The sequence below is a fragment of the Vanrija albida genome (genome assembly GCF_041260175.1).
Source record: "Vanrija albida strain AlHP1 chromosome Unknown contig_4, whole genome shotgun sequence".
Lineage (NCBI taxonomy): Eukaryota > Fungi > Basidiomycota > Tremellomycetes > Trichosporonales > Trichosporonaceae > Vanrija > Vanrija albida.
In genome coordinates, this window is record NW_027191423.1 from 3,089,901 (window position 1) to 3,117,023 (window position 27,123).

General features: G+C 67.2%; 20 protein-coding genes and 1 non-coding gene across 21 annotated transcripts; 13 read left to right on the forward strand and 8 right to left on the reverse strand.

Moving 5' to 3' along the window:
* Positions 1 to 72: 72 nt before the first annotated feature.
* On the forward strand, positions 73 to 1,595 carry Q8F55_005977 (uncharacterized protein; the record flags this gene model as incomplete). Its single annotated transcript, XM_069354450.1, has 5 exons — positions 73 to 361; positions 395 to 602; positions 636 to 874; positions 924 to 1,262; positions 1,309 to 1,595. 5 exons carry the CDS (start codon positions 73 to 75, stop codon positions 1,593 to 1,595), a joined length of 1,362 nt encoding a protein of 453 aa, XP_069209092.1.
* Positions 1,596 to 1,682: 87 nt separating this feature from the next.
* Positions 1,683 to 2,694, reverse strand: Q8F55_005978 (uncharacterized protein; the record flags this gene model as incomplete). Its single annotated transcript, XM_069354451.1, has 3 exons — positions 1,683 to 2,207; positions 2,266 to 2,568; positions 2,647 to 2,694. The coding sequence occupies 3 exons, from the start codon at positions 2,692 to 2,694 to the stop codon at positions 1,683 to 1,685; spliced, it is 876 nt and encodes a 291-aa protein (XP_069209093.1).
* A 262-nt stretch (positions 2,695 to 2,956) lies between these two features.
* Positions 2,957 to 3,597, reverse strand: Q8F55_005979 (uncharacterized protein; the record flags this gene model as incomplete). The annotated part of the gene is made up of 2 exons (XM_069354452.1): positions 2,957 to 3,199; positions 3,232 to 3,597. 2 exons carry the CDS (start codon positions 3,595 to 3,597, stop codon positions 2,957 to 2,959), a joined length of 609 nt encoding a protein of 202 aa, XP_069209094.1.
* A 191-nt stretch (positions 3,598 to 3,788) lies between these two features.
* On the reverse strand, positions 3,789 to 4,538 carry Q8F55_005980 (uncharacterized protein; the record flags this gene model as incomplete). Its single annotated transcript, XM_069354453.1, has 3 exons — positions 3,789 to 4,139; positions 4,177 to 4,452; positions 4,491 to 4,538. 3 exons carry the CDS (start codon positions 4,536 to 4,538, stop codon positions 3,789 to 3,791), a joined length of 675 nt encoding a protein of 224 aa, XP_069209095.1.
* A 585-nt stretch (positions 4,539 to 5,123) lies between these two features.
* On the forward strand, positions 5,124 to 5,791 carry Q8F55_005981 (uncharacterized protein; the record flags this gene model as incomplete). Its single annotated transcript, XM_069354454.1, has 3 exons — positions 5,124 to 5,177; positions 5,222 to 5,467; positions 5,525 to 5,791. The coding sequence occupies 3 exons, from the start codon at positions 5,124 to 5,126 to the stop codon at positions 5,789 to 5,791; spliced, it is 567 nt and encodes a 188-aa protein (XP_069209096.1).
* A 286-nt stretch (positions 5,792 to 6,077) lies between these two features.
* Q8F55_005982 (uncharacterized protein) lies at positions 6,078 to 6,778 on the forward strand (the record flags this gene model as incomplete). The annotated part of the gene is made up of 3 exons (XM_069354455.1): positions 6,078 to 6,143; positions 6,179 to 6,415; positions 6,449 to 6,778. 3 exons carry the CDS (start codon positions 6,078 to 6,080, stop codon positions 6,776 to 6,778), a joined length of 633 nt encoding a protein of 210 aa, XP_069209097.1.
* A 544-nt stretch (positions 6,779 to 7,322) lies between these two features.
* Q8F55_005983 (uncharacterized protein) lies at positions 7,323 to 8,014 on the forward strand (the record flags this gene model as incomplete). The annotated part of the gene is made up of 3 exons (XM_069354456.1): positions 7,323 to 7,373; positions 7,412 to 7,651; positions 7,685 to 8,014. 3 exons carry the CDS (start codon positions 7,323 to 7,325, stop codon positions 8,012 to 8,014), a joined length of 621 nt encoding a protein of 206 aa, XP_069209098.1.
* Positions 8,015 to 8,141: 127 nt separating this feature from the next.
* Positions 8,142 to 8,693, forward strand: Q8F55_005984 (uncharacterized protein; the record flags this gene model as incomplete). Its single annotated transcript, XM_069354457.1, has 3 exons — positions 8,142 to 8,189; positions 8,248 to 8,487; positions 8,523 to 8,693. The coding sequence occupies 3 exons, from the start codon at positions 8,142 to 8,144 to the stop codon at positions 8,691 to 8,693; spliced, it is 459 nt and encodes a 152-aa protein (XP_069209099.1).
* Positions 8,694 to 9,640: 947 nt separating this feature from the next.
* On the forward strand, positions 9,641 to 10,450 carry Q8F55_005985 (uncharacterized protein; the record flags this gene model as incomplete). Its single annotated transcript, XM_069354458.1, has 3 exons — positions 9,641 to 9,694; positions 9,732 to 9,977; positions 10,073 to 10,450. 3 exons carry the CDS (start codon positions 9,641 to 9,643, stop codon positions 10,448 to 10,450), a joined length of 678 nt encoding a protein of 225 aa, XP_069209100.1.
* A 26-nt stretch (positions 10,451 to 10,476) lies between these two features.
* Q8F55_005986 (uncharacterized protein) lies at positions 10,477 to 11,557 on the reverse strand (the record flags this gene model as incomplete). Its single annotated transcript, XM_069354459.1, has 5 exons — positions 10,477 to 10,985; positions 11,021 to 11,354; positions 11,389 to 11,434; positions 11,468 to 11,500; positions 11,538 to 11,557. The coding sequence occupies 5 exons, from the start codon at positions 11,555 to 11,557 to the stop codon at positions 10,477 to 10,479; spliced, it is 942 nt and encodes a 313-aa protein (XP_069209101.1).
* A 371-nt stretch (positions 11,558 to 11,928) lies between these two features.
* Q8F55_005987 (uncharacterized protein) lies at positions 11,929 to 13,244 on the reverse strand (the record flags this gene model as incomplete). Its single annotated transcript, XM_069354460.1, has 3 exons — positions 11,929 to 12,392; positions 12,428 to 12,648; positions 12,682 to 13,244. The coding sequence occupies 3 exons, from the start codon at positions 13,242 to 13,244 to the stop codon at positions 11,929 to 11,931; spliced, it is 1,248 nt and encodes a 415-aa protein (XP_069209102.1).
* Positions 13,245 to 13,725: 481 nt separating this feature from the next.
* Positions 13,726 to 15,034, reverse strand: Q8F55_005988 (uncharacterized protein; the record flags this gene model as incomplete). The annotated part of the gene is made up of 3 exons (XM_069354461.1): positions 13,726 to 13,833; positions 13,871 to 14,817; positions 14,851 to 15,034. 3 exons carry the CDS (start codon positions 15,032 to 15,034, stop codon positions 13,726 to 13,728), a joined length of 1,239 nt encoding a protein of 412 aa, XP_069209103.1.
* Positions 15,035 to 16,089: 1,055 nt separating this feature from the next.
* On the forward strand, positions 16,090 to 16,320 carry Q8F55_005989 (uncharacterized protein; the record flags this gene model as incomplete). Its single annotated transcript, XM_069354462.1, has 1 exon — positions 16,090 to 16,320. The coding sequence occupies one exon, from the start codon at positions 16,090 to 16,092 to the stop codon at positions 16,318 to 16,320; it is 231 nt and encodes a 76-aa protein (XP_069209104.1).
* Positions 16,321 to 16,625: 305 nt separating this feature from the next.
* On the reverse strand, positions 16,626 to 18,566 carry Q8F55_005990 (uncharacterized protein; the record flags this gene model as incomplete). The annotated part of the gene is made up of 5 exons (XM_069354463.1): positions 16,626 to 17,035; positions 17,121 to 17,427; positions 17,475 to 17,958; positions 18,000 to 18,213; positions 18,263 to 18,566. The coding sequence occupies 5 exons, from the start codon at positions 18,564 to 18,566 to the stop codon at positions 16,626 to 16,628; spliced, it is 1,719 nt and encodes a 572-aa protein (XP_069209105.1).
* Positions 18,567 to 19,060: 494 nt separating this feature from the next.
* On the forward strand, positions 19,061 to 19,154 carry Q8F55_005991. The gene has a single exon. It is a non-coding gene; the product is annotated as a tRNA-Leu (tRNA).
* A 228-nt stretch (positions 19,155 to 19,382) lies between these two features.
* On the forward strand, positions 19,383 to 19,971 carry Q8F55_005992 (uncharacterized protein; the record flags this gene model as incomplete). The annotated part of the gene is made up of 2 exons (XM_069354464.1): positions 19,383 to 19,766; positions 19,804 to 19,971. 2 exons carry the CDS (start codon positions 19,383 to 19,385, stop codon positions 19,969 to 19,971), a joined length of 552 nt encoding a protein of 183 aa, XP_069209106.1.
* Positions 19,972 to 20,317: 346 nt separating this feature from the next.
* On the forward strand, positions 20,318 to 20,886 carry Q8F55_005993 (uncharacterized protein; the record flags this gene model as incomplete). The annotated part of the gene is made up of 3 exons (XM_069354465.1): positions 20,318 to 20,365; positions 20,400 to 20,648; positions 20,683 to 20,886. The coding sequence occupies 3 exons, from the start codon at positions 20,318 to 20,320 to the stop codon at positions 20,884 to 20,886; spliced, it is 501 nt and encodes a 166-aa protein (XP_069209107.1).
* Positions 20,887 to 21,260: 374 nt separating this feature from the next.
* Positions 21,261 to 22,404, forward strand: Q8F55_005994 (uncharacterized protein; the record flags this gene model as incomplete). Its single annotated transcript, XM_069354466.1, has 3 exons — positions 21,261 to 21,430; positions 21,469 to 22,010; positions 22,043 to 22,404. The coding sequence occupies 3 exons, from the start codon at positions 21,261 to 21,263 to the stop codon at positions 22,402 to 22,404; spliced, it is 1,074 nt and encodes a 357-aa protein (XP_069209108.1).
* A 203-nt stretch (positions 22,405 to 22,607) lies between these two features.
* On the forward strand, positions 22,608 to 23,387 carry Q8F55_005995 (uncharacterized protein; the record flags this gene model as incomplete). The annotated part of the gene is made up of 1 exon (XM_069354467.1): positions 22,608 to 23,387. The coding sequence occupies one exon, from the start codon at positions 22,608 to 22,610 to the stop codon at positions 23,385 to 23,387; it is 780 nt and encodes a 259-aa protein (XP_069209109.1).
* Positions 23,388 to 23,537: 150 nt separating this feature from the next.
* Q8F55_005996 (uncharacterized protein) lies at positions 23,538 to 24,698 on the reverse strand (the record flags this gene model as incomplete). Its single annotated transcript, XM_069354468.1, has 3 exons — positions 23,538 to 24,262; positions 24,297 to 24,593; positions 24,626 to 24,698. 3 exons carry the CDS (start codon positions 24,696 to 24,698, stop codon positions 23,538 to 23,540), a joined length of 1,095 nt encoding a protein of 364 aa, XP_069209110.1.
* Positions 24,699 to 25,433: 735 nt separating this feature from the next.
* Q8F55_005997 (uncharacterized protein) lies at positions 25,434 to 27,084 on the forward strand (the record flags this gene model as incomplete). The annotated part of the gene is made up of 5 exons (XM_069354469.1): positions 25,434 to 25,507; positions 25,558 to 25,681; positions 25,729 to 26,161; positions 26,196 to 26,409; positions 26,445 to 27,084. 5 exons carry the CDS (start codon positions 25,434 to 25,436, stop codon positions 27,082 to 27,084), a joined length of 1,485 nt encoding a protein of 494 aa, XP_069209111.1.
* Between the last annotated feature and the right edge of the window lie 39 nt (positions 27,085 to 27,123).

The following is a 27,123-nucleotide window of genomic DNA, read 5'->3' on the forward strand; positions in this document are numbered from 1 at the left end:
GCTTCATTCCTCCAGGCAACAGCTATAATGTCAGCGGGTCTTGGTCGCCCAGCTGGCCCCACATTCTCGAGAATGACAGTAACAGCGACGCACACGCCCGACGGGCTGACCCCCGCCCTCCTCGACGAGGTCGAGGCGGCCATCCTCGCGCTCACGCCGGCGCTCACCGCCGTCCAGGCCGACATGCACGCGCACCCCGAGATCGCGTGGCAAGAGCACCGGGCGCACGACACGACCGCCGGCTTCATGGAGGCGCAGGGGTGGCGTGTCACGCGGCACGCGTACGGGCTGCAGACGGCGTGGCGGGCCGAGATGGTCGTCGGCAGCGGCGAGGGCCGGGTCGTGGGCTTCAACTCTGAGCGTGAGCACTGCCGAGGGGCGAGCTGAGCCCCAGTCGACGCGCTCCCACACGGCCACGCGTGCGGGCACAACCTCATCGCCATCGCGGGCATGGCGGCGGCCATTGGCACCGCGCAGGTGATGGCGGCGAACGGCGTGAGCGGCCGCGTCGTCCTCCTCGGCACGCCGGCAGAGGAGGCGTATGGCGGCAAGGACTTTCTCCTCCAGCGCGGCGCGTACGACGAGATGGACGTGTGCCTGATGTGAGTGGGCGGGCCGAGTGGGCTGACTGGCAGGACCCACCCGGGCATCACGGGCAACGGGTCGTGGCTGCCGTCCATGTGCTGCAACGCGGCCTTCACGATCGAGTACAAAGGCGCGTCGGCACACGCCGGCGCGATGCCGTCGGCGGGCGTGAACGCGCTTGACGCTGCAGTCTCGGGGTACACCAACGTCGCGCTGCTGCGCCAGCAGATTCCCGACACGCACAGGATCTACAACGTGCTCAAGGGGAGCGAGGGGTGGACTGCGAACAGTGGGTCTGGCTGCACCTCCTGGCTGACGCTCGCTGACCCTCGCGCAAGTCATCACGTCCAACGCCAAGGTCATGTGCGGCATCCGCGCGCCGACAGCGCGCGAGGTGCACAAGATGATCGACCGCGCGCTCAACTGCTACAAGGCGGCAGCGCTCGCCACGGGCTGCAGCTACACCATCACAAAGGACGCACTCTACCTCGACACGCAGCACAGCACAGAGCTCGACGCGTACCTCGAGACCGTGACCCAGCGCTGGGCCGGCGAGGGCTACACGTACCGCAAGTTCGTGACGTACGGCACGACGGACTTCGGCAACGTGACGTACAAGTGCCCGGCGCTGCACCCCATGTTCCAGCTGCCCGACCTGCCGGAGGGCGACTTCTGTCGTGAGTAGCGTTGGGCTGTCAGTGGGATCAGACCTGACGACGGCAGACTCGGACACGTACGCCAACCACACGGCAACCGAGTCGGCCGTCAAGGCGGCGCTCCGCTCTGCGACGTGCCTCGCGGCCGTCGCGCTCCGCGCCGCCGTCGACGACGCCTGGATGGCGACGGTCAAGACCAAGTGGGAGGCGCAGATGGCGGCGTGCGACGGCCCCGCCACGGTCAAGGAGCTCGAGGCGCTGCTCGCGCCGTACCCGCTCAGCGACGTGTGCGCGCACGCCGTGTGCGAGGACGGGTGGAAGGATGTCGCAGCGAAGGCCAGGGCGGCGGCGTAAGGGGCCGCAGCGTAAGTAGTCGGATATGCAGCAGGGACACAAGGGACACACCGCATACATCGCTCGTGAGCGCGCCACCTAGCACCGTCACTCGTACCGCTCGTACAGCGGCTGGATCTCGGTGCCGCTCGCGATCGAGCCCCACACGAGCGAGCTGCCGCGGTGCCCGTGCCCGTGTCCGCGCGGGGGGTGGGGGAACGCGGGCGCGACAGGCGAGTGGGCCTTGTACAGCAGGGCCGAGGACGGAATGCGGCGGTACGCCGGCTCGACGGGCGAGCCGACGCTGTCGTCATCGCGCCACTTGACAGCGCTGACGGCGGCCGCGCCACGCCCGTACCGCCACTCGGTGACCTGTGCCATGAAGAGGCCGTCGAGCTCGTCATGCGTGAGCAGCGTGATCTCGTCGTCGACGCGCCTGTTGCCAGAGCTGTACGCCGCGATGTCGACCTCGTCGGTCGCAGCAGCGCTCAGCTTATGCGCATAGGCGTAGGCCGCGGCCTGGACGTCGGTCGGGGGCGGGAGCAGGTCCTCCTCGTCAATGCCGGCGTGCAGCCAGATGGCGAGGCGGCGGGCCTCGAGCGCGGAGAACTTGGCGTGGTACGCGGGCCAGAACTGGCGAGCGCGTCAGCGCGAGCATGCTCCAGCATGTTGGAACTAAGCCCCCACTCACAACGACATTCACAGCCCGCTCGATGCGCTGAAACTCGGCCAGGCTGATGGCCCGCACGGCCGAGTCAGCGCGCTCAACCCGCTCCCAGTCCTCGCCGTCCTCGTCGCCGACGACGGCGCGCGGCGCCGTCCGCGCCCAGATGACATGCTCCCACTCGAGCCGGTCGTGGTTCCACCGCGGCGTGACGACGCTCACGGCCGGCGCGTCGCCCAGCACCGTGCCCGCGAACCAGCCGGCGCCGTGCGCGTGCTGGAAGGCGAGGTAGGCAAACTCGTGCCGGTAGGGGCCTGAGAGGCCGTACGACTAAGTGAGCGCGCGTCAGCGCGCGAACGGGCTGGTTTTGGAGGGCGGCGACCCAGGCCGACCCGGCGGCCCACTTACCCAGCGGTTCTGGATGGGGCTCTGGACGCCGTGCACTTCAGCAGCCATGGTGGTGGGGTGTGCGAGAGAGAGAGATACGACGAGATGATAGAGAGGGGGTGCTAGCTGCTGCAGCCGCAAGGGGCGAGCACGAGGCATGGCGACGCCGGTGCCCCGTCTTGTCTTGCTGTCGGCGCCGAGAAAGCTCCCAAGAGCCGGCGGGGGCGGGGTCGCTCAGCTCGCTCGTGGTAGCGAGCGCGCGGGCCCCGCGGTCAGTGTGCGGCTCGGGCCGTTCGAACGTGGCCTCTTGGTTCGTACATCTCCATAACTTCTACGTCACCATTCTCCACCCCGGCCGGCGCGGCGCGTCCCGCGTCGGCGTCGCGGCCTGCACGACGAGCACAGGCGGCCCGGGGTCGTGCTCTCCTTCCCACCCGTCGGCCGCGAGCTGGCGCCCACACGAGACGGCGCGCCACACAGCCTCGTCGCTCGTGCCCCGGACAACGCGGTGCGCGTACGCCAGCGCGGCGGGCACGTCGGAGCGCATCAGCTTGAGGCGGTATGCCGGCCAGAACTAGCGTGAGCTACCCGGGTGGGGGGACTCACGACGTACTCCTCGCGCTTTGAGAGGCGGGTCCACTCGCCCTCGGAGACGGCGACGACGTCGCCGTCGGCGCGCTCGAGCGCCTCGAGCGACGTGCGGAACGGCGCGCCGTCGGGCGCGACGAAGGCCCACACCGTGTGGATCCACTCGCGCCGCGTGCTGTCCCAGCGCGGCGTGGTGCCGGGGAGGAGTGTCGGGTGCTGCACGAAGCCCGCGAACCAGGACGAGCCGTGGACGTGTCGGTAGGCTACTAGGTGGAAGGTTGATGGCGCGGTCGTGCCGTATGTCTCTGGGTCAGCTCGCGTTTGGCAGGGGCTCACGAGGCCGTTGCGGAGCGGCGCGGACACGCCGTCGACCGTCTTGGACATGGCCGTCAGTGTGGTGTCAAGTGAGGGGTACGACGGGTGTAGAGATCCACATGGACGTGCATGGGGGCGAGGGCGAGTAACAGGGGCCATAGCGACGGCAAGGCGCAGGATGATCGTGACGCGGTGCATCTCTCACTTGCTCGCACGAGAACCCACAAGCTGCTATGCATCCCATCTCACGACCCCACGCACTACCACACACCCTGCCCCCCGCCGCTGGGCTGCCGCCGCAGCTTGGGGTCAATGCCGAGCTGTACACACCCCTGCACCCATCTCCGTCTCCACGCCACGAGCTCGCTCTCAACGGCGGCATCGCACTCGTCGTGCGCCTCGCTCTCATCGCCCGCGAACGGCGCGCCGCCGGCCCGTAGCCTTGCCGCTTCCTCGGTAGTCAGGCTCGCAATCTGCCGCTCGGCGTACGCCATCGCCACCTCGTGCAGCGTTTCCTCGAGCACTGGCGAGAGCGGGAGGTGCGTGAGGCCCCAGCTCGCGCGGAGGCGAGGGCGGAGGTGCTCCTGCTTCCAGCGGTACGCTGGCCAGAACTGCGTGGGTTAGCGCTGCACTGCAGTGGATACCCACAAGCTTCGCCTCGTCCACGCGCAGCCGCTCAAACTCGCCCTCGTCGATGCCCCGCACGTCGGCGTCGCGCCGCCACTTGCCCGTGCTGCTCCGCCTGCGCCACCCCTCGGCGCCGACGGCGTCGAGGCCCCAGACCCAGCTCGCGTCCTTCTTGTCCCTGTACGACTGCTCGGGGCGCACAACGGCGGGGAACCACAGGCTGGGCGCCGAGGCGCGCTGGAAGGCGAGGTACTTTGCTTGCCGCTTGCCCGTGTCGTCTGGTGAGGGAGCGTAGCGCTGGTGGTTAGTGGGACTGTTGCTGCGACGTGCCTCACCCAGCCGTGTGCGTGGGGGGATGGCTGCCCGTCTGCGAATGTCGACATGGTGGTGCGAGGGGAGGGGAGGGGGTGAGGGGAGGAGGAGGAGGGCCGTGAGTGAGTGAGCAAGTGCAAAGTTGATGCGAGTTGGACGAGCGAGGCGAGGGGCAGGACAGTAGGTCGAGTCGAGTCGAGGCGGAGCGAGCGCGCGGCGGGCGGCACGAGCGGCGAGCGACCACGGCGCGTCGCTCGGACGTCTGGCGCCGCCGGCGGCGTGACTCGTCGAGCGTACAGCCTCGATCAAAGGGGTGGGTGTCGACGCCGTGCGCGCGATCTCTGCGGCGACGAGAGGGCTGGCGGGGAGTCGGGCAGCTTGTAAGAGGCCGATGGTGGTGGTGGTTGGAGTGGTTGTGGGTGTGCACGGGGTGCATTGGGTGAGTGTGATGGCAGTGGCGTGAGGACGAGGACATTGCAGACGACAACGTGCTTCCTATCACCCAGATACGCTCTCACGTCGTGCTCTAGCTCTCCCTCCCTCTTGCTCCTCGTCTCGACCGCTCACTCGGCCTCAAGAGCACACCCCTCGCCGTCGTCGACTCGCAGCGTCCTAGCATCGTGCCTCGGTAGTCGCCCACCACCACCACCCCTCCCATGTCAACAAAGTTCCAAGGCAAGCCTATCACCGGGCCGTACGCTCGCGGCTGGGTACGTCGCCCCGAACCTCACCCCGAGCCAGCTGACACGCCCAGCGCGCCGGAGCAGCCCCCTACCCGATCCGCACGTTCCACTACATCGCGTACCGGCGCCCCGAGTCGCCGGAGACATGGTTCGGCGGGGCGGTCTTCCTCCCCCTCTCGGGCTGGGACGCGCACTCGCGCACCTTTGTCTGGGGCATAACCACGGTCAAGGGCGAGCGGATCACGCGGCCCGACGCCGAGGTCGCGGCCATCGGGTGGAACCAGTACAACGACCTCAAGCTGGGCGAGGAGCGCGTCGTGGGTGCCGGCGGAGGGCGGAGGGGGAGGGAGGGAGGGAGGGGTGCTGACCCACAGTTCTGGCCGGCGCACGACCGGAAGCTCAGCGCACTGCAGCGCCGCCGCTCCAACATCTGGACGTCGGCCAGCGTCGAGCCCGAGCCGCTCGCGCCTGTCCCGGTCACGGAGGAGGTCAAGGTCGCTGCGCTGGGGGCCGCACACGCGCGCGTCAAGGTCGTCGACGCGGCGAGCCCGACCGAGATCGTCGCGGACGAGGACGACTACGACAAGCACGACGAGTGCGACCACCTGTTCTGGAGCGAGGTGCAGGGGATCCCGAGTTAGTGGGGTGGGGTGGGGTGCGATGGCTGCTATGAACGACATGACTTGTGCCAGAGGTTGTTTGTGGCGGTCTCGTCGAGATCGGCGCCGCGGACATCTGACTGACCCGACCTCAACATCATCCTCCCTCTCACCTGGTGATGCATGCGTGGATGATGTACATTGTCAGCTGCGCCTCGTGCGACTGGACCGTGACGACGCCGACGCCACCACCTCGCACTCGTCACGCACAGACATGGCAAAAACAACAATACAGCGGCCGGGATCATCGTCGTCCATCTCAACTAACATGTCGCTCAACGTCCAAGGAATAGACAAGCCCCACGCCAAAGGCTTCACCGGCTACTCTGGCACGGTACGTCCCTCCCCCTCCCACTCCGCTGACACCAGAACCTGCGCGACCTCAACCCCCTAGGCCGGGTCTTCACGTTCGTGGCCTTCCGGCACGCCTCGCGCGCCTGGTTCGCGGGGCAGGTCGCCGTGCCAATGCCGCAGTGGGACGAGTCGGGCGAGTACTTCTGGGTCGTGCGCTCGCGGCGCGGCGGGGACCTCCTCATCCCAGACAGCAGGGTCAAGGCGATCGAGCGGGACGAGTACCTGCGCCTCGTCGAGGCCGAGGAGTGTGTGGTGGGTGGTGTCTCGTTCAAAGCTGACAGCGAGTACTGGCCCGCGCACGGGTGGAAGGCCGCCGCGCTCCAGGCGAGGAGGGAGCATCTGTGGAGAGTAGCGGGCCACGCTTGGCCTGACCCGCCCCCACCGCTTCCCTCGCAGTCACAGGCAGTCGCGCACGACTTTGCGCTCGGCGTGAGCGAGCTCGCGCGCACAGAGCACTGGCAGGGCCTCCCGGCCCACGTGCAGGACCTGCGCGCGCACACCGAGGGCGACGCCGAATTCGTGGCCGAGGTGCGCGCCGCGTTCCCGGTCAAGTATTGGGCCAGCAAGCCGGCGCCGGTGTTCGTGAGGGGTGGCAAGCGCGCCGTGTGGGCCTGAGGTGGGGGGCGCGTGGGGGGCGGCTTGGGGGGGGTGGCCATGGCGGGCGGGGGGGAGCGGGCGTGGGAGGCTAGGCGCCATGCACCGGGTTCTGCAGCGCCGGTTCTGCTTCTAACTCTCACCTGCACACTCACACGAGCAAGCACTGACTGACGTCGACCCCGATCTGCGGCGTGCAATACAGGGAGGCGGCGCCAAGCCGGACGCGGCCGGGGCGGGTCGGGCCGGCTCGCTCGTGGCGGCTGTGTGGCGGCCTGCCGGCGTCGGCGCGGCGCCGCATGCATGCTGGTCGTGCGACCGCCGCCTGGAACCAGGACTCCGTTCCAGTGGCGCGCTCGGCATCTTGGCCAGCTTGGCCCGGAGCTGAGGCTATAACAGCCTACTTCTGCCCACAGACCGCACGATGCTCCTCCCCTCCAGCACTCACTCTTCTAGCACGCCACACGTGTCGCGCTCATACCGCGACCTGACGCACCTCGCCCCCGCCCGACGAGTACTTTACGAACGCGGCGTGCAGGCAGCAGCCGCAGCACAGCAGTACAACATGTCGACATACCTCAACCGGCCGACCCCCCAGCCCTATGCCGCCGGCCTCGTGAGTCCACCCCTCCCCTGGCCCAGTGCTGAGCCCAGCGCCCGGACCCAGACCGGTTCCGCAACGCGGCGCAGTACGTCGCGTACCGGCTGCCCGGCGAGTCGACGTGGTTCGGCGCACGCGTAGAGCCCACGTTCAGCGCGTACGACCGCGCAGCGCGCGACTTTGTGTGGAGCGTGGTCTCGGCGCGCGGCGAGACGCGGTACGTGCGCGATGGGGAGGCCGCAGCCATCACAGCGGGCGAGTACGAGCGGCTCGCGCGGGTCGAGCTCGGCGTGGTACGTGCCTCGTGTGTGGCGAGCTGACGGCAGTTCTGGCCGGCGTACAAGCTCAAGATGGCCCGCCTCCAGCAGCGCCGGCGCGAGGTGTGGGGCCAGCGCGCGGAGTGGACCGACCCCCCGCCGCGTGAGGAGATGGACGCGGCGGCGCTGGCGTACGCCCACTCGCGGGTACGTGTGGGCGAGGGCCGGCCGCCCCGTATCCCGCCCGACCGGGTGACCAAGCACGACGAGTGCGACGCCGTGTTCTGGCGCGAGGTGTGGGCCCTCACCGGGCGGTATCGGCACGGGTCGTGGGCCAGCGGCGCGGGCATGGAGGATGTGATGGGGGGGAGCGTGGGGAGCGTGGGCAAGACGGCGTAGCCCGGTTGTAGTTGTATGCGTCGAGAAGTGGCACCTGCGCGAGGTCTGTCCGGGTCAGGAGCCCCTGCGGGGAAGAGGAGATATAGCTTGGCACTTGTCTTCGTACCCCTCACACGACCTCGCCACCATGTCGCTGCACGTCGACGGGCAGGACGCGCCGTTCAGAAACCACTGGGTACGCTCGCCCTCGCCTGACGCCGCCGCGCCCTCGCCGCTGACCAGACCGCGCGCAGACTGTCGGCCCGGGATCAGTCCACACCCACCACTTCCAGTACGTCGCCTACCGCCGCCCGGACGGCGCGACGTGGTTCGGCGCCGAGGTCGACGACTTCGAGTCGCACTACGACCGCAAGGGCGGGTGGGTGTGGAGCTTTATGACGGTGCGCGGGGTGCAAGAGGAGCGGCGCGACGCCGAGGTCAAGGCTGTCGGGTGGGACGAGTATAGGCGGCTGTGGCGGGACGAGGAGGACGTGGTGGGTGGGGCGGGGGAGGGGAGAGCTGATTCCAGTACTGGCCCGCGTTTGAGAAGGAGCTCGCGAGGTTGAAGGGAGCGCCAGGGCACCGGCTCGACCCGGCGCCGCTGCTCCGCGCGCTCGCGCACCTCGCTGCACATCGGCACGTCCGCGCCGCCGAGGGGGACTCGCATGCGCTGCTGAAGCGGAGCGACGCGCTGTGGTAGAGATGCATTTGTTGTCGCCGCCGAGGACCACCGAGGAGGGGCCCTCCAGTCCGGGGGAACGTGTGGCGGGGGAGGTGGCGAGGGGCCGGGCGGTGGCGTCGACCCACGGGCACCAGCAAGATCAGTGACCTTGCTCCTCCGTCGTGCGTATCCACTGCCGCCCGACAGCTCTTCTCGTCGCTCACCCCCAGACCATGGCGACCGACCTCGGCCCCAACGCCCTCGCCTCCCCCCACCGCGCGGGCTACGTGCGCCCCGCCCCTCTCCGAGCTGACGCCGACGGCAGCTCCCCAGCCCCTGGAAACCGGGGGTCCAGTACCTCGCGTACAAGTGGGGCGGCTACTCGACCTGGCTGCCTGGCCAGGTCGTGGGCGACGAGTCGTTCTTCGACCCCCAGCGGCGCGAGTTCATGTGGCGCATAGCAGCGAGCACGGGCGCGCGGCTCACACGGGCTGACAGGGACGTCGTGGCGATTCCGCGCGCGGTGTTCGACCACATGGCGCGGGTGGAGAGGGATGTGGTGGGTTTCCGTGTGCTGCTTCTCTGATCCAAGTACACCCCCGCGTACAAGTACAAGCTCGAGGCGCTCGGCGAGCGCCGGCGCACCGTGTGCGGGTATCCTGTTTGGGCGGCCCCGCCCCCGACCGAAGAGATGCGCCAGGTGGCCCACGCGTTTGCGAATGTGCGCGTGCGGCAGGCCGAGGGGCTGAGCTCGCACGGGCCAAGAGCATGTGGCCGGGGGGGTGGGGCGGCCCGCGCTCGCGCCGAGCTCGGGAGCGCACGACGACTGCGACGCGAGTTTCTGGGCTGAGAGGGAGGGGCTGGAGCGGGACAGGGTGATTGAGGAGGGGGAGGAGGGTGCGTGAGATGCATGTCGGAGATGTCGTCACGTCCCTGCGAATGTGGCACGGAGCAGCATCAATTTCTTCGTTCTACTCCCACTCACAATGTCGACGCGTCTCGGCTCGCAAGCCCTCTTCAGCCCACACTCGGCCGACATTGTACGCCGCCCCCCTGTGCTGCTGACGCCGACGCCAGACCCCCGGCGCAGACAAGCTGCGCCGCCGCACGTTCCAGTACCTCGCGTACCGGCACGTGCCGACCTCGACGTGGCTGGCCAGCGTGGTGGTGCCGAACGCGTCGTTCTGGAGCAGCGAGAGCAGCCGCTGGATGTGGTGCATCGCCGACAGTGTGACGGGCGCGCGGGTCATGCGGCCGGACGACGAGGTCGCCGCCGTGCCGGGGGACGTGTTCCGGCGCATGCAGGCGGGGGAGCGGGATGTGGTGAGTGCGGCGGCGACGGCGGCGGCCTCCCCCCTTCCCCACCCCACCCCACTCCCCCCCACACCCACGCTCGCTGACGCTCGCTCACGCCCCAGTACCGCCCAGCATACAAGTTCAAGCTCGCCGAGCTCAGTAAGCGCCGACAAGAGATCTGGGCCTGGAAGCTGCGGTGGAACGACCCGCCCCCGACCGCCGAGATGCGGCGCGTAGCCCACGAGTTTGCGAACACGCGCGTGCGCGTGGCCGAGCGGCTGCCGGCGCACGAGGCGGTCCTGGCCGGCGGCAAGCTCGTCGTACCGCCCTCCGCGCCGAGCCTGCACGAGCATAGGGAGTGCGACGCGAGCTTCGTGGCCGAGGTGCGGCGGTCGTCCTCGGCCTCTGAGCGGCTCGCGGCGCCGGCGCGCGCGCTGCGCACGTCAGCGGAGTACGCTCGGCGGCGGAGCGCGAGCGCTGAGCCGTATGCCACGCGATGATGCGATTCATGGCTATGGAATGGGAGCTAGACGCCCTTGGGCATGAGCGCGCCCTCGGAGGGCTTGTTGCGCGCCCTAAAGTCTCTCTTGATCTCGGCGAACGTGACCCACTCGACGCCTTCGTGCGTGTTCACCCAGGTGATGAAGCGGTCGAGCATCTGCAGCACGTCTGCCGTCAGCGTGCTTCGTTTGGCGCACTCACGCGGGCGCCCGCTCACGTCCGGGTGGATCGTAATGGGCATGACGAAGCCCTCGGCCCGCTCATTCTCCCACAGGTACTCGAACCAGTCCTTCCACTTCTGCTCAATGACGTGCGCGTCGACGAACCCGTGGCTGTTGGCCGCGCTCTTCATAAACAGCATCGGCGGGAGGTCGTCGAGGTCCCAGCTGACGGGGATCTCGACGAGGCCCGTCTCCTGCCCCCGCTGCACCGGCTCCATCCAGCTCGCGGCCGGCTGGTCGTAGTCGATCTTCTTCCACGTGTCGTTAATGCGCACGAAGTACGCCGTCGCGTCGCGGTGCTGCAGCGAGTGGTCTGCTGTCAGCTAGCCAGTCCGGCCCAGCACCCACCATAGCGGATGCCCTTCTCGAGCAGCAGCTTGGTGCCCTCAGCGCTCGCCTCCCACCACGGCGCGACGCTCCCCTCCGGCGCCTTGCCCGTGAACGCGACCATCTGGTCCCACGTCCGGTCGAGGATGTCGCGCTGCTGCTCGAGCGAGAGCGAGGTCGGGTTCTCGTGCGAGTAGCCGTGCAGCCCGATCTCGTGCCCCGCGTCCCGGACCGCAGCCAGCTGCTCGGGAAACGTGTCGAGGCTGTGGCCCGGGATGAACCACGACGTCTTGATCCCGTGCTTGCTGAAGAGCTTGAGCAGGCGCGGCACGCCGACTTCGCCGGCGAACATGCCCTGGGGGTGAGCGAAACACAGGACGGGGGCTCACGCGCGAGATGTCGGCTGGCGAGTCCTCGCCGCCGTACGAGCCCAGCCTGGGGTCAGGGGCATCGTGAGGGGGGGCTTACCATCCGGCTACTGCGTCGACGTCGACGCCGAATCTGGCGCTGGTCAGTGGTGCCGCGCTCGGCAACCTACGATACGAGGATACGGCCCATGGCGTGTTGGTGGTGCTGGTTGAAGAGGGAAATGTAGCGGTGGGCGGGCGCTTCCCACCCCCCCTCGCCTCTCTTATGCTAGCCTGTCTCCAAGCATGTCCCGGGGGCGAGGTCGAGACTGCTACGATGTCCGCCCAGTCAGTGTCTCAGCCATCACCTGACGCTTATCGCGGCCTCGAGGCACGGGGTATGGACCGACCGCATGGTTACGCCGACGACCTCGACTCGCTCTCTATCTGGCCCCCAACGCTGCGCATGTGCTAGTGAAGGCGGCTGCAGCAACCCGACGAGGCAGATATCCGTACTTCGGTATGCGCACGCGACCCGATAGTCGTGTGAGTGCGCGTGTGCCGCCACAGTACAACAGGCGACTACAAATCCGCCAGTACGCCAACAACGCCCTTCGCGAACCCCTCGTATGCGCTGGGCAGGCTCCACGGCGTGATCGGGCCCACATGCAACCCATGCGGCTCCTCAAACACGCGCACGTCGACGCCGTCCCGCCGCATGGCGGCGATGACGACCTTGTCCTCGTCGGCGAGCGCCTCGTCCTGGCCGTACGAGACGAACACGGGCATGTGCGCAAACGGGCGCCAGTATCCCTCTGGCGCGAAGACCGGCGACAGAGGGGTTGCGTACCACGCCGCCTCGGTGTAGTACCGTAGGCACGCGCGGCTCAGGTGGCGCACGTAGTGGCGCACGATGAAGTCGCGGTTGAAGAGGGACCACGAGGCGGCCGACAGCGTGAGGTCGCACCACGGCGAGCAGAGCGCCAGGCCCCCGGGCAGCTGCGAGGCCGGGTCCGCGTCCGACTCGGTGCGGTGCGCCTCTAGTGCTACAGCACGGCGAGGTGCTGCGCCAGCCAGAGACACAGGTGCCCGCCCGCCGAGTCGCCCATGAGCACGATGTCGTGCGGCGCGAAGCCGAGCGACAGGACGTACTCCCACGCCGCGTACGCGTCTACCAAGGGCCCGGGGAGCGCGTCGTTGCCCAGCACTTTGCGATACGTTGGGCCGAACACGCGCGTGCTCGTGTCGCGTGCAATCTTGTACGCGAATGTGTGCGAGAGCGGGTGCCCGTCGACGTACCCCCTGCTTGTCAGCCCCACCCCACGACCCACTCACCCGCCGTGGAAGTAGAGGATGAGCTTCTCGCCCGGCGCGGCGCGCTCCACGCCCTGCCGGCGCGTGCTGCCCGAGCTCAGCATGTACCCCGGCAACTGGATGCCCGGCACCTCCGGGGCCGGGCGGCGCTCGGACGACACGGGCGGGATGGTGACGTTGGTGACCTGTATCAGCCTGTCGAGCCCGCGGAACGGGAGGAGCTGGAGCGCGCGCGCGCGCTTGCGCTGGTCCTCGACGGGCGGCATGGCGCGGTGCGTCACGAGCGTGAGGCAGATGAGCCGGCAGAGAACGTAGCCCGGGAACGAGTTGAAGCCCTCTGGCCGGCGGAGGAAGTAGCGCGCGGCGAGGAGGGGGACGGCGGCGGTCGCGAGGAAGAACGAGGCCAGGAGCCCGGCGAGCGCGACCCACCGGTTCGGCTCGCCCTGCCGCGCGCCGGCGTCAGGCGTCGCCCGGACGTGGTCGAGCAGGCCGGTCAGCGCCGCCACCTGCCCCGCCGCGGCGGCCTTGTACTCTGCGCCGAGGGTGCGCCGCTTGCCGTTCGGTACGCCGTTGGGCTGGCTCATGCTTGCGCCATGGGGTGGGCGGAGGATGCGAGCATGAGTATATAAGTAAGTCTCGTGCGTGAGCTTTGGTCGTTGTTGCTCGCTTGCTCGTTCCACTGCGTTAGTCGGTGTTTGGCGGATTGCAGAGTGGTCGCCGAGTAGCCAGCCGCGGTTATCCCGCGCCCGCAACCGGCCGTGGCCATGGCGCAAGTGGCAAAGCTCAGGCATGCTGCAAGTGTGGCCTGCAGGATGAAGATGGAGCGTCGTGAGCATGCGTTGGCGGGGTGGCACGCTGACACGCTGGCATGCATGCCTCTGCGGGAGGCATAGTCTCCATAGTGGCGAGTGGCGAGTGGCGAGATAATCGCGACAACACACGTGCGGTGCGGCGTCCATCATGAAGGCTCATTCCGCTGTGCTGCCACTCCCAGCTCGATCACTACGACATCGTTCATAACTCCAGACTGCTGCCTAAACCCAAAGAACGACCCACAGCCCCACCCTACTCCAGCACGTCGTACAGCTGGCGCTCAAACTTGTAGTAGACGTCGTCGACGTACACGGCCGGCGCGACCGGGTTGGCGGCCAGGACCTGGGTGCACATGATGGCCTGGAGCGTCAGCAGCCCGTCTCTGCCCACTACTCACAGCAATGCCGGACGCCGGGTCGAGCCAGTACAGCGTCTTTGCGGCGCCGCCCCAGCTCCCGCTGCCGGCCTTGCGCCCGAGCTGACTGTCGACCGTGTTGAGCTGGAGGCTGAGCGAGAAGCCGAGCCCGTCGCCCGTATTGGCTAACAGCGTCTTGTCAATGGGCAGGATGGACATGAAGCCCGTGAGGTGCTCGTAGACCGTGTGGGCGCCGCCGCGCTCGGGCAGCGCGTTGGTGAAGAGCAGCTTGTAGCTCTCGGGGGTGATGATTCCCCCGGGCTTGGCCGAGGCGAGCACGCCCTGCAGGAAGCGGAGGTAGTCCTTGGCCTTGCCGTACAGCCCATCGCCGCCGTGGAACTGCTTCATGGTGTGAGGGGCGAGCGCGCGGAGGCTGGGCGCGTGCTGCAGCTTGCCGTCGGCGTCGCGGTCCGTCACCTGCTGCAGGCGGTCGATGTACTCCTGCGTCAGGATGAGTGTGAGGCTCTTGATCCCGAGCGGGGCGAAGATGCGCTCCTGGAAGTACTCTTCCAGCGACTTGCCGCTGAGCCGCTCGACGAGCACGCCGGTCCAGTCCATGCCGATGCCGTACACGAACGAGGTGCCGGGCTCAAAGAGGAGCGGAACCTCGAGCGCCGAGAGCCCGGCCTCCGGCGCCATGAAGACGGCCGGCGCGTTGTGCTCCTTCACCCAGCGGGCGTAGCGCGGGTCGAGCATCGGGTAGCCCAGGCCAGCAGTGTGCGAGAGCAGGCGGCGCAGCGTGATGGGGTTCTTGCGGGCCGAGAGCACCTCGTTGCCGTCGGCGTCGTAGCTCAGCACCGGGAGGGCCGCGAGCTCGGGCAGCGTCTGCTCGATGATGGCCGGGTCGTCGACCTGGATCTTGCCCTCGTCGACGAGCTGCAGCGCCGCGACCGCCGTAACGAGCTTGGTCATCGAGTAGAGCTGGTAGACTGGGCGTCAGCGCGCCCTGGGGGCCCACTCACTCGTCGTGTCGTCCACCTGCCCCTTGTCGGGCTGGCCCCAGACGCGCTCGCCCTCCGCAGCGAAGTAGAGCACGTCGTCGGCCGTGGCTGCGCCGAAAGCGAGCGCGGGCGTCTCGGGCGTGGCCACGCTCGCGTGGAGCAGCGCGTCGAGCTTGGCCTTGCCGGCGTCAGAGATGGAAGGCATCACGAGTGGTGGGGGGCAAGAGGTGCATCGGCGCCGCTAAATAGCGTCGGCCAGCCGATGCACCCCAACGCATTGCCTATCTACAGCCGAGTGATGGTGCCGACTGTGGGGTCGAGGGGCGCCCGATGAGGTCAGGATGGTGCCATGGGCCATCAAAGAGGTCAGGTGATGCACTGGTCAGAAGCGCTTTACCCGGCGCCGAGCGTCCCGGCGCCCGTAATCTTGCCCGCTGCGAGCGCCGACACCGAGATCAAGCCGGGTGGTGAGGGGGGTGCTTGACCCGGCTCTCGCGAGGCCGACGGCGTTGGTCAGTGACCCGGCCCTCTTCGGAGTCCGAGGTCAGGGCAGGGGGGTCGGGGGTGGGGGTATTGGTATCGGCGCGCGGTGCCACCCCGCGGTGGGTGAGCTCCGCGGGATATCCCTTCGGGTGTGGTGTGGGCCAGGAGATTGTCAGTGAGCGTGCCGTTGTCTCGTGCGCGATGAGCGCTTGTACAGACAGGACTGGAGAGATCAGTCGTTCGGTGGGGGAGGTGAAGGAGGATGGGTCCAGGTTGGCGGCCCATGGGGCACCGAGGTAAGGGCTCCTTCGAGCTCCTTCATAAGGGCAGGCCGGACACCACCACAGATTGCAGCTGCGACTTATGTACTCTTGGCCATGCCCTCGTACACATGCCGCACAGCGGATCCCACAAGAGCGTTGCACCATACTCGTGCCGCCGGCACTGCGCACTGTCTAAGTTGTTGCTAAACGCCTCGGCCCTCGGCCCGCTGGCCACTTCCTTGTCCACTCCCCCCATCCCCATCGTGCGTCATAAACGTGCAGGCCACCTGACCTCATGACCTCGTTTCGTTCCAGACCACGACATGCCGGGGCAACGCGCCTGTGTATGCTGAGTCAAGCAGCAGCCGTGCCGAGTATAAGAAAAGGAGGAGGCGGGGGCTGGCTCATCCCCTCCCCACCTATCGCGAGTGCCCTATCTGTCCGCTTCATCCAGCCCCGCCACTGCGACCAAGCCAAAACCCACAACTACCAGCGACCGCAACCCGCCCCCGCAATGAACCCCGCCGAGTCCAAGCGCTGGTCCGAGCAGAAGGCGGCCAAGGTCGCGACGTCGCCCACCCAGGCCAACGGACACTACTTCAACTTCCGCCGCACGTCGATGGACCAGGCGATGGCCGCCAAGTCGGCATGGCGCCGCGAGACGCCCGCGCAGCAGCAGGCCGCGGCTGACGCCATCAAGCAGCGCCGCGACTCGACCGGGTCGTCGGGGTCGGCCAAGTCGTAGGGGGCGGTTAGGAGCGTGAGAAGAGCGCCGGCGCGAGTGCCCGCGCTGGTGGCTGGGGCTGCGGCTTGACGGGCCGCATTCCACACCAGTTCAGAAGTCAGTGATAGGATCAGAAGTACGAGCGGCGAGATGTATGGATGCATAGTGTGCAGCGCAGACAGATGTCCGTTGCTGAGGTGCGGCTGGTGCGTCATATGCCGGCTGGCGGCGGACGCCGGTGTGGCGGATCACGCGCGCGCATCCCACTCCCCGACCCCCCAACCAATGCAAGATGCCTATCCATACACTCTACTCTACAGTCTATCCTAAGCCCTCTCCTTGGACTGCACCCGCCCCTCGGTGTCATTCGCGTCCCCCTCGAGATCCTCGAACCCGTGCCCGTCCATCCCGCGCGCCTCGCGCTGGATGCGCTCGGCGTCGATCGCGTCGCGCTCCTGCTGCATCAGGAGCTTGGAGTACTTGCTCCGCGCGCGGATCCGCGGGCCGTAGAAGAAGGCGACGAACGGCACCAGCGCGAGCACGGCCGCAAACGACGCCATCATGACAATCGCCCACCGCGGCGTCATGGCTCCGAACATCGAGTTGGTCGCAAAGGCGATACAGCCGCCTATCAGGTTGCGCGCGCTCGACTGGCCCGCGATGGCGGACGAGGCGTAGACGCCGTAGCATTCGCTGACGTAGGTGAATGCTGTCACGTAGATCATGAAGATTGCGGCTGGTCTGTCAGCAGAGGGAGGAGGAAGAGGGGGAGGAGGTTGAGGTGGCGGCAGAGGTTGGTAGGGTAGGCCGAGCCGACTCACTGATGACGACGACCTGGCCTACACACGACCCTATCCAGTGGATGTTGGGAAGCGCAGTGAAGCCCGTGATGAAGCAGCCGATGGAGAAGACGACACCGGCGACCATGGGCCCATACAGACGGGCCTCGACACCGACCCTCGGCGCGTTCTTGCGGTACAGGCGCTCCTGGATCTGGCCGCCGCAGAGACCAAGCACCGCACCGATACACGTCGTAAAGTACACCAGGCCGACCTCCTCCGTGCTGAAGCCCCAGAGGTGGCGCATCATGTACGGCAGGCCAGCGATCTGGACGTAGAACACACTCCACTGGTGTCGTCAGCGGCTGGGTTTGCCTGTACTTCATAGCCACTTACCGCCAGAGCGACCCAGAGACTGAAGAACATGACGATGGGCTCGGTGAAGAGGAAGATGAAGGGGCGGTACAGGCTCGTCGTCACAGCCTTCCAGAACGACACCTTGTCGACCTCGGAAGAGTGCATGTACACGCCGCCGTCGGCCAGCCCGCGCTCCTTGCGCAGCTGGGCGGCGCGGCGGCGCAGGATGATGTCGGTGCGCGTCTCCTTGAGCCCGAAGACGACAAAGGGGATCATGAAGCCGACACCAATCGTGTGGATGTACCACACCCAGCGCCAGGACGCGCGCACGTCGACAAAGCCGAACACGGCGCCGCCGAGTCCGGTCGCAAAGTAGACGATGAAGCCCGAGATGGCCATCGGGACGCCGCGGTGCGCGGGGATGAAGATGTCCGAGATTGTGCCGCCGACGACTGAGGTTCCGATGGATCCCGCGGCGCCGAGGAAGAAGCGGGACATCAGCACCGTGGCCATGTTCTTTGCGCTGTGGGGTCAGAGGTGCTCAAGCGGCGCGGGGACACTCACACGCCGTTGGCGAGGTGGAAGACGAAGAGCGCGATCAGGGCGAACAGGTAGACTGGGCGGCGGCCAAACTCCTCGGACAGGGGCGCGACAATGAGCGGAAAGATACCGGCCGCCCAGGCGTACAGGGCGACGCCTGCCTCGGGCTCGAACTTGCGACAGTGGAGCGCGTCACACGTCGACCCGACCGAGATGGCGAATGCTGAGGCGGTTGAGGCTGGGCGTGTCAGAAGGCTTGTGGGAGCACGCCTGGCTGAGACACTTACAACACCAAAAGGTGTACAGCAGCACCGTGGCCGTGATGAGGAGCTTGCGCGCCGAGGAGAAACAGATGGGGTTGTCGGGGCTCGCGGGCGGGAAGTCGACCCAGATCACGCGCTTGTCCGCCCCCTCGTCGTCCTTGGCGGGGACGGTCCCGTACGAGCACCCATCCGGAAGCGACTGGGGTGTGAGGGTGGCCTGTGATGTGCGCTGCGACAGGCGGCCTGGGAGCGTGCGCTCGTCGGCGTCGGGCTCGGCAGTGGGGGTCGCTGGGCGCTCGGTTTGTCCAAAGGACAATGTTTTGCTCATCGCGGTGGGTGTCGTCTCCCTCGCGGCACGACACGGGCCGTTATAAAGCAGTCAGAACGCCGTCAGTGAGAAGTATACAGTGAGACGAAGATGCCGATGCACGCATCAGTTTTGTCGTTCCGGGGATAGGCGGTACCGCGGCGCAGGCCGACAGTTGTGGTCATGCGATCGGTTGACAAACCGAGCTGGGCGAGAAGCGCGGGCGGGAGGGCGGCCGACTGGCCGCGGTCGTGGGAGTTGACCGCGCTGCCGCCGCCGCGCCGCCGCCGCACATTGATGCCAGGGGCTCGGAGGAGGACCAGGGGAGGCCGGTGATATTGGCCAGTTGAGCCGATTATCACCCACTGACACGCCTTGAGGTGGCGGGAGAGCGCGACGATGGCGCGGCAACTCCGAGCAAATGCCAAGCGAAATCGGTTTACCCGCGGCCAAGTGGGGCATGGGGGTGCACTCATAAGAATGGGGAGGGCACAGAAAACATCACAAATCGAATCGGCGAGATGGCCGAGCGGTCTAAGGCGCTGTGTTAAGGTGTGCATCAAGCATATCCGCAGTCTTCGGACGTGGGTTCGAATCCCACTCTCGTCAAATGGGGATTAAGTTCCTTCCAATATCCGATTCCTTTTTTCGTGGCGCTCATCCATGGGTGATCCATTGGCGCTGTGGCGCCAGTGTCTACGCATTGACCTCCGCTCGTAGATCCTCGAATGTCCTCGTAGATCTCCGGGCAGACAAGCCAGAGATCTCGTAGAGATATAAACGCGGTGGCGACGATACCCGGGCAGAGATACCAATCGCCACCGACCCTACCACACCATGTCCCTCCTCGTCCAAGGCCTAGACAGACCACATGCCAGCGGGCTGAGCCCGAGCGCGCGCCCATCATCGACACCGTCCCGCCTGCTAACATGGCTCAAGCCCAAGGCGCGGCGCGAGGTGGACCGGAACCGCACCGAAGCAAAGATGAGCCGGCAAGAGCTAGCCAACAGGCGGTTCCACTACGTCGCGTACCAGCGGTCGGACGGCGCGACGTGGTTCGGCGCAGAGGTGGACCCGACGGGCTCGAGCAGCGTCGACGGCGAGTGGCGCTGGGCGCTAGTCACCGCCGTGAGGAGGGAGCGGGTGCTGCGCGCCGACGCAGAGGTCAAGGCCATCGACTGGACAGAGTACAGCCACCTGCTAGAGCGGGAGGCGAGCAGCGTGAGTGCCTGTGGGTTGGGGGCGCGCTGACACCCAGTACCTCAAGGCATACGACTTCTTCCTGCTGACCCACCGGGGCGGGATGGAGCCCGACGACGCGCAGCGCCTGGCGCACCTGCACGCGCACGACTGGGTGCGCCAGACCGAGGACCTGCTGCGCGAGAGCAAGGAGCACGGGCGTGTGGGGGTTCTTGTGGCGGAGTAGCCGTGCTGGTCGCGGTTGGGTTGCGGGTGGCGAGCGCGCTGGTCGCGCTTGCTGGGTGGTAGTCGAACGAGAGCTTGAGCTAGAGCCGTAGCATGTTGACGAGTGATTCCCAGATCTGCTGGCAAGTCAGTGCGCGTGCTGGGACGCAGTGACCGGGAGCCAACATGGCGAGGGACGGGCGAGGCAGGCTCCGGTAGACGGCTCGGAGGAACCCGACTGCTCGCCACCATGTCGTCGGCCGCTTCTTGGAGCCCCGTGCAGAGTCACCGCGTGCATCAATGTCCGTCAGTTGACTAGTTGACACGAGCAGCCAGAGCACCAGCACCTCTCCACCGCCCACTCCACCATGTCGCTCACCGTCAGCGGGCAGGACCGGCCCCACGCCAACGGGTGGGTGAGTGCCCCGCCCCGTCGCCGGCTCACGCCAGACCGTGAGCGCACGAGGCCCCGCCACCTTCAAGCGGGTCACGCACCTCGCCTTCCGGCGGCGCGGCGGCGACACATGGTTCGCAGGCGACGTTGACGACGAGGCGTGCCACGCCGACAGCGCCGGGCGCTGGTGGTGGGTCATCTGCCCCGCTGTTCCGGGCGCCGAGGTCGCCCACCGGCTCGACCACGAGGTCAAGGGCATAAGGAGGAAGGAGTACGACCGGCTCCGGCGGGCCGAGGAGGCGGTCGTGGGTGCGCTCTCTTGGCAGCTAGCTCACGCAGTACTGGCCCGCGTGGAGGGCCATGTATCACCGCGAGAGCGCCGACCTCCTCGCCCACGGCCGCACGCATGCGCCGCTCACCGCTGCAGAGCAGGAGCACCTTGTCGCACGCGCACACGCGTACGCGCACGCCCGGGTTCGCAGCGCCGAGGGCCGCGCAGGCAGGGAGTGGACCCCGGGGAGGGTGTACAATTTTGGAGCGTGACCTCGTAACCGTCGGGTCCTCATTCGGCGCGTCGTGGATATGCATACTTCAGGGGTGCCGTGTCAGTACCGGCGGGGTGTTGCATTGTCACTGTTGTCAGTGGACGACGCTGCAGACGAAAATTATGCATGCTGCAGTGCTGGTGGTGGGTGTTGTCGACCGCACAATCCTCATGGCGTGGTCACATGGCGCGACCACGCCCCAGGATCAGTTGTCATCAGCACACTACCTGATCTCTGCGGTCGCCATTGTGCATGAGGCCCCGCATCTCTTTGCGGCCTCAGCGGTCGCCAGAGCTGCCGCGCTGACAACTTATCTTGAGCGGGCTGGCTGGTCAAGCGCCCCCGACAAAAGTCATGGCAGCCACACCACCCATGTTCCGCCGCGACGCCGACGCCGACGCCGACTGCTCCGCGTCGTACGCCGACACGCACTTCGCCGTGCGCGTCGCGTCCATCTTCGTCATCTTTGCCACGACCCTGCTGGGCACGCTGCCCCCGATCGTGTGGCGCAAGTCGAAGAGCATCCCGCGCGCGCTGTTCGAGTGAGTCGGCTGCCAGGGCCATTGACGACTGACCCCAGCTTTGCAAAGTACTTTGGCACGGGCGTCATCATCGCCACGGCGTTCGTACACCTCCTCGCGCCGGCCGTCGAGGAGCTGTCCTCGCCCTGCCTGAGCGAAAAGTGGCACGAGTACGACTACGCGTTCGCGCTCGCCATGGCCGCCGTGCTCGCCATGTTCTTTGCCGAGGTGGCCGCGTATCGGATCGGCACGGCGCGCCTCCTCAAGCTCGGGGTGCGCATCGGCGAGGAGAGGGAGGAGGAACGCAGCAGGGACGAGGAGGCGGCGCTGGGCAAGCCCGAGGCCGTGTCCAAGCCGGTTGACTGCGACGAGCCGGCGTGCGCCGAGCCCGAGTGCGGCGATGACGACTGCGCCGAGCTCCCGTGCTGCGACGAGGACCTCGACCCGCTGTCCCAGCCGCCTAGCAACGCCGAGGCCGCGGCGCAGCTCATCGCCATCGGGGTGCTCGAGTTCGGCATCGTCCTGCACTCGATCATCATCGGGCTCACGCTGGCCGTGAGCGACGAGTTCATCGTGCTCTTCATCGTCATCGTCTTCCACCGTAAGTCGGAGCCCTGGCGGCGCTGACAGCAGAAATGTTCGAGGGCCCGGGGCTCGGGTCGCGACTCGCGACGCTGCCGCTGCCTAGGTCGGCCGGATGGATCCGGTACACCGGCGCGGTCCTGTACGCGGCCTGTACGCCCGTCGGCATCGCGGTCGGGCTGGGCATCCGCGAGGGGTTCAACGGCAACGGCGCCGTGTTCAACGCCGTCGCCGGCATCCTCGACTCGCTGTCGGCCGGCATCCTCATATACACGGGGCTGGTCGAGCTCCTCGCCCACGAGGTGCTCTTCAACCCGCGCATGATGGGCGCGTCGACCCGCCAGCTGGCGTACGTCCTCGGGTGTATCGGCCTCGGCGCGGGCATGATGGCGCTTCTGGCCCGGTGGGCGTAGACTTGTACGAGCATGCAAGAGAGTGTCTGGAATGGCAAGGAAGAGAGCGCTGATGTCAGCGCGGTTGCTTTCTATGGCCCAGTCGCGTCGGCTGGATGGATCGGGTACAAGGGCCGGTGGACATTGCCGATACCCGAACCCCACAGCATATAACACATCCCCTCCCCGCATCTCTCCCTCCTCCACTCACCCACAGACACACCATGGCATCATCCGAAGAGCACTGGGACGGCGAGGCGTACGCCGAGCGGCCGGGGACCCGCGAGATGGCCAAGGTCAACGGCAGCAAGAACATCCCCACCGCGCTCGCTGCCGCCGGCATCGACCCGGCCACCTTCAAGCAGCTCGACCTGCTCGAGGTCGGTGCGGGCGTCGGAACCGTGACGCCGTACCTCGCCGACACGTTTGCGAGCGTGCACGCGCTCGAGCCGAGCCCGTCGATGCTCGCCGTGCTGGCCAAGGACGCGGTCGCCTCGCGCAGCAACGTGACGTACTCGCAGCATCCGGTGACGGCGCGCACCGGCGCCGAGTTCTCCACGCCCCTCCTGTCCCCCACCCCGGGTGACAGGGAGCGCAGGCTCGTCCCGCCCCGCGCGCAGTTCGACGTCGCGATCTGCACGCTCGTCGTGCACCACGTCGACGACTTTGGGCCGTTCTTCGCCGGCGTGCTCTCCCTCCTTAAACCCGGAGGCATCTTCGTCGCCATCGAGTTCAGGCGCGACGACGACGGTCACGACCTCCAGAAGCAGTACCACCTCGAGCTGGCCCCCGGCATGGTGCCTGTGTCGGACGACGACGCCGTGTTGCCGGACGATAACCACTTCCGCACGGCCTACTCGCACGAGTCGCTCGGCGCGCTGTTTACGAAGAACGGGTTTGTCGACGTCGGCGCGACCGACGTGCAAGGGTGCCAGGCGTTCGGGTACGACGGCCGCAAGGCGGTTCCGGCGATTGCCGCGTGGGGGAGGAGGCCGGCGGCCTAGGTGCGTGCCGTGGGCGTGCAAGGCTGATGCGAGCAGGCTCGCGGGGTCGGGCAGAAGTAAATCAATTGACACCACGATGCAAAGGCGATACCCAGGGCCGCGTCGCATAATCACCCACATACAAACTACAGCTGCTCACCCTACTAACCCCTAGTCATGGTACTGGCCCTTGAAGCCCGGCACGATCTCCTGGCCGTCCTTGGCCCTGAACACGCTGCTCTTACTCTGCTGCCACGTCTGCTTGGCGACGGTGAACTCGTCGATCGTCGGCGCGGGCTTGCCAGCGCGCTCAAAGTCGTTGGCGGTGAAGCCCTCGCGGGCGAGGACGGGGCTCGCGAGCGTCTTGAGCACGACGCCCTGGTTCGGGCGGGCAAAGTACAGCAGGCCGAGGCGGTCGACGTCGCGCTGGTCCCTCGGGGGCACGTGGACGCGGTGGATCGTGCTCCTCACATAGCCGCCGGTGAGGAAGGACAGCGCGTCGCACGCGTTGACGGTCAGGCTCGCGTCGAGCGGCTTGGCCCACTTCCACGCGCCCGTGTCGTGGTCCCGGATCTGCAGCCCCGCCACCGGCTGCCTAAACAGCAGCGTGAGGGTGCCGAGGTCGGTGTGCCCGGTGACGTAGAGCCCGTCGCCCTCCTCGAGGCGCTCGTAGTCCTCGGCCGGGTGGCGGTTGTACTTCATGTACCGGAGGTGGTCTTCGGCGCGCTTTCCCCACTGGTGGAGGTTTGTGAGGGCGTCGGGCGGGAGCTCGAGCGCGGTGGCGATGAGCGTGAGGAGCGGGGTGAGGACGTGCTCGTGGAGCTTCTCCTGGAACCCGCGGATCTCGGGCAGGTGCGACTCAATGAGCGGGGGGAAGGCCTGGGGCACCTCGGGCTCTAGCCGTCAGCATGCCCTACACCGGCGGCTCACTGGGAATGTTGTACACCTCGACGCGGTCCGGCACGCCCGAGCTGAGCACGCGCCGCCCGGCGGGCCGGTACCCGTTGTACTCGCCGTTCTCGAGGTCGGGGACGTACTGCAGCTTCTCGGCCAGCGGGAGGCCGTAGAACTGGTCGCCGATGGCGAACTGGCTGTCGACCTCGGCCTGGCTGATGCCAAAGTTTGTGACGTAGAAGAAGCCCTTTGTGCGGAGGGCGTCGATGAGGGTTTCGGCGAGCTGCGCGCGGCCCTCGGGGGTAGCGTTGAGCGAGAGGTCGATCGTCGGCACTGGGGTCAGCGGGGAGGTGCGGGCGGCTCACGGTCGGCCCAGTCGAGCGCCTCCTGCGTCTCGGGGACGTGCGCGTAGCTGGACAGCGGGACGGCGATGGGCATGGCGGGGGGATTGAGTGGTGGCTCCTGGCCCGTGGCTCGTGGCAGGCAGACCTTCTTATTGCCCCTTGTCGAGGAGCAGAACAGCAAGGTCGCGCCGAAACTGCTCCGGCCCACGTCCGACACAGCAGCGTCTGACGCACCCCAGCGCATCGCACATCGCCGACACCGATATCGCTGACGCCATCCCGCGTCACCGCCACGACCAGTCGCCGTCCACCCTCGCTCCTCCATCCCGAAACGAACCACCGCACCGGGCACACAGATATTCACCGATAAGTCGCGGGTTGCACAGCGGCGTTGGCCGTGCGCAGCTGCAGAAATCACAAGCGCCAGGCAATGTCGACAGGTCCGGCGCCGATGGCGACATGCACGCGCCGAGCGAGCCCTGAGGTGCGCAGCATCAGCCCCGTGCCGCCCTCCCACTCGCTCCCTGCTCCGAGCGGCGGCGCGCCGTCTATCTTTGGCACGGATTCTGCGCGGCCGTCTTGGCAATCTGCACGAGGCAGCTGCTCCTAGCTCGCAACAGCCTCGGCCCGAGCTCCGCCGGCTGGCTGGCGGCCCTCCGCAATGGCGAGCTCGAGACCTCCGCGATGGCGAGATCGTGCGCCATGCATGCGGCTGGCAATGACTTTTCGCGCTAAGGCGGCCACTCGCCCGCGGTGTGGCACCAGCGGCTGGGTCGGTGAATAAAGACGAGACGGCGACGGGGCACGCCGGGCACTAACCACCCCCGCCATGTCCAAGCTCGTCGCCGCGCTCAAGCGCAACACTGTCGGCGCGGTCCTCGTCGACGTGTTCGACTGGTACCCGTGCGTTTGGCGCCCGTGTGACACCCGTGTGGCACCCGCTGATACCCCAGGTCGCACCTTCCCCAGCCGGAGCGCAAGCTGCTCCGCAAGCTCGACCTCACGATCCTCATCTACGCCTGCCTGTCGTTCTTCTGCAAATTCCTCGACCAGTCAAATCTGACCAACGCGTACGTGGTGGGTTAATGCAGAGTTTGGAGTCACGAGAAGGTGCTGAGTCGCAGTCCGGGATGCGCGAGGACATCAAGGCCTACGGCAACGACCTCAACTACTTCAACGTCGCCTTCTACTGCGGCTATGTCATCGGCCAGATCCCGCTCATGGCCGTCATGACGCGGCCCCGCTTCGCGCCCTACCTCCTACCCGTGCTCGAGATCATCTGGTCGGGCCTCACGTTCTGCGAGGCGCGCGTGCACACCCCGCGCGACCTGTACATTATCCGCGCGCTCATCGGCTTCTTCGAGGCGCCGTCCTTCGCCGGCGTGCACTTCATCCTCGGGTCATGGTACCGCCGCGAAGAGCTGTTCAAGCGCGCCGGCGTGTGGTTCATGGGCAACTCGCTCGGGTCCATGTTCTCGGGCTACCTCCAGGCCGCGGCGTACAAGAACTTGAACGGCGTGCACGGGCTCGCGGGGTGGCGCTGGCTCTTCATCATCGGTGTGTGGCACTGCTAGGCTTGGCTGACTCGCAGACGGCGTCATCACCCTCCCCATCGCGTTTGTGGGCTTTGCATTCTTCCCTGGACTCCCGAACTCGCCCAAGCGCTGGTTCATGACAGACGACGAGTACGATCTCTCGCGGTCCCGCATGCCGCCCCACCATGGGTACGACAACGGCATCAACTGGGCCAACATCAAGTTCACGCTCCGCCGGCCCATGTGGTATCTCTGCGTCTCGGCCTACGTGTGAGTGTGGGTTTGGGGGCCACCGCTCACTCCAGGTGCATGATCCAAGGCTCCTACTTCATGGACTACATGTCCCTGTGGCTCAAGACGCTCGGTCTCAGCGTCGAGAAGGTCAACACGCTCCCGACGTTTATGCGCCTCATCCAGGCGCTGTCGTCCTGGCTCGGCACCACATTCGCGGCCACCGTCGGCGCGCCCTACATGTGGTCCTTTGGCAACTTCTTCATCTTCGTCTGCGCTATCATCCTCACAGTGTGGCACGTGCCCAACGCGCTCAAGTTCTTCGCCTTCTACTCGGCCGGCACGTCGGCCATGAACTCGCCCATCTTGTACTCGTGGATCAACTCGGCCCTCGGCGAGTCGCCCTCGGAGCGCGCGCTCATCCTCAGCTCGATGATGACGCTGGGATATTCAACCTACATCTGGATCCCCCTCTTTACCTTTCCAACAGTAGACGCGCCCCGCTTCCCCAAGGGATACCCCGCGACCATTGCCTTCTTGTTCGGCTTGTGGTCCATCGTGCTCTTCAGCATGTGGTATGTGCCCCGGTACCTCGCCCGCGATGTGGCCAGGCGCAAGGTCGATGCCGCGGACGAGGCGCGGGCAGAGGAGGAGCTGGGAGAGGTCGACGGCGAGAGCAAGGATGGGGACGACGACAGGGAGAAGAGGGTTTAGAGTGTTAGAGAGTTAGGGCAGCATGTCATTGGGATTGCT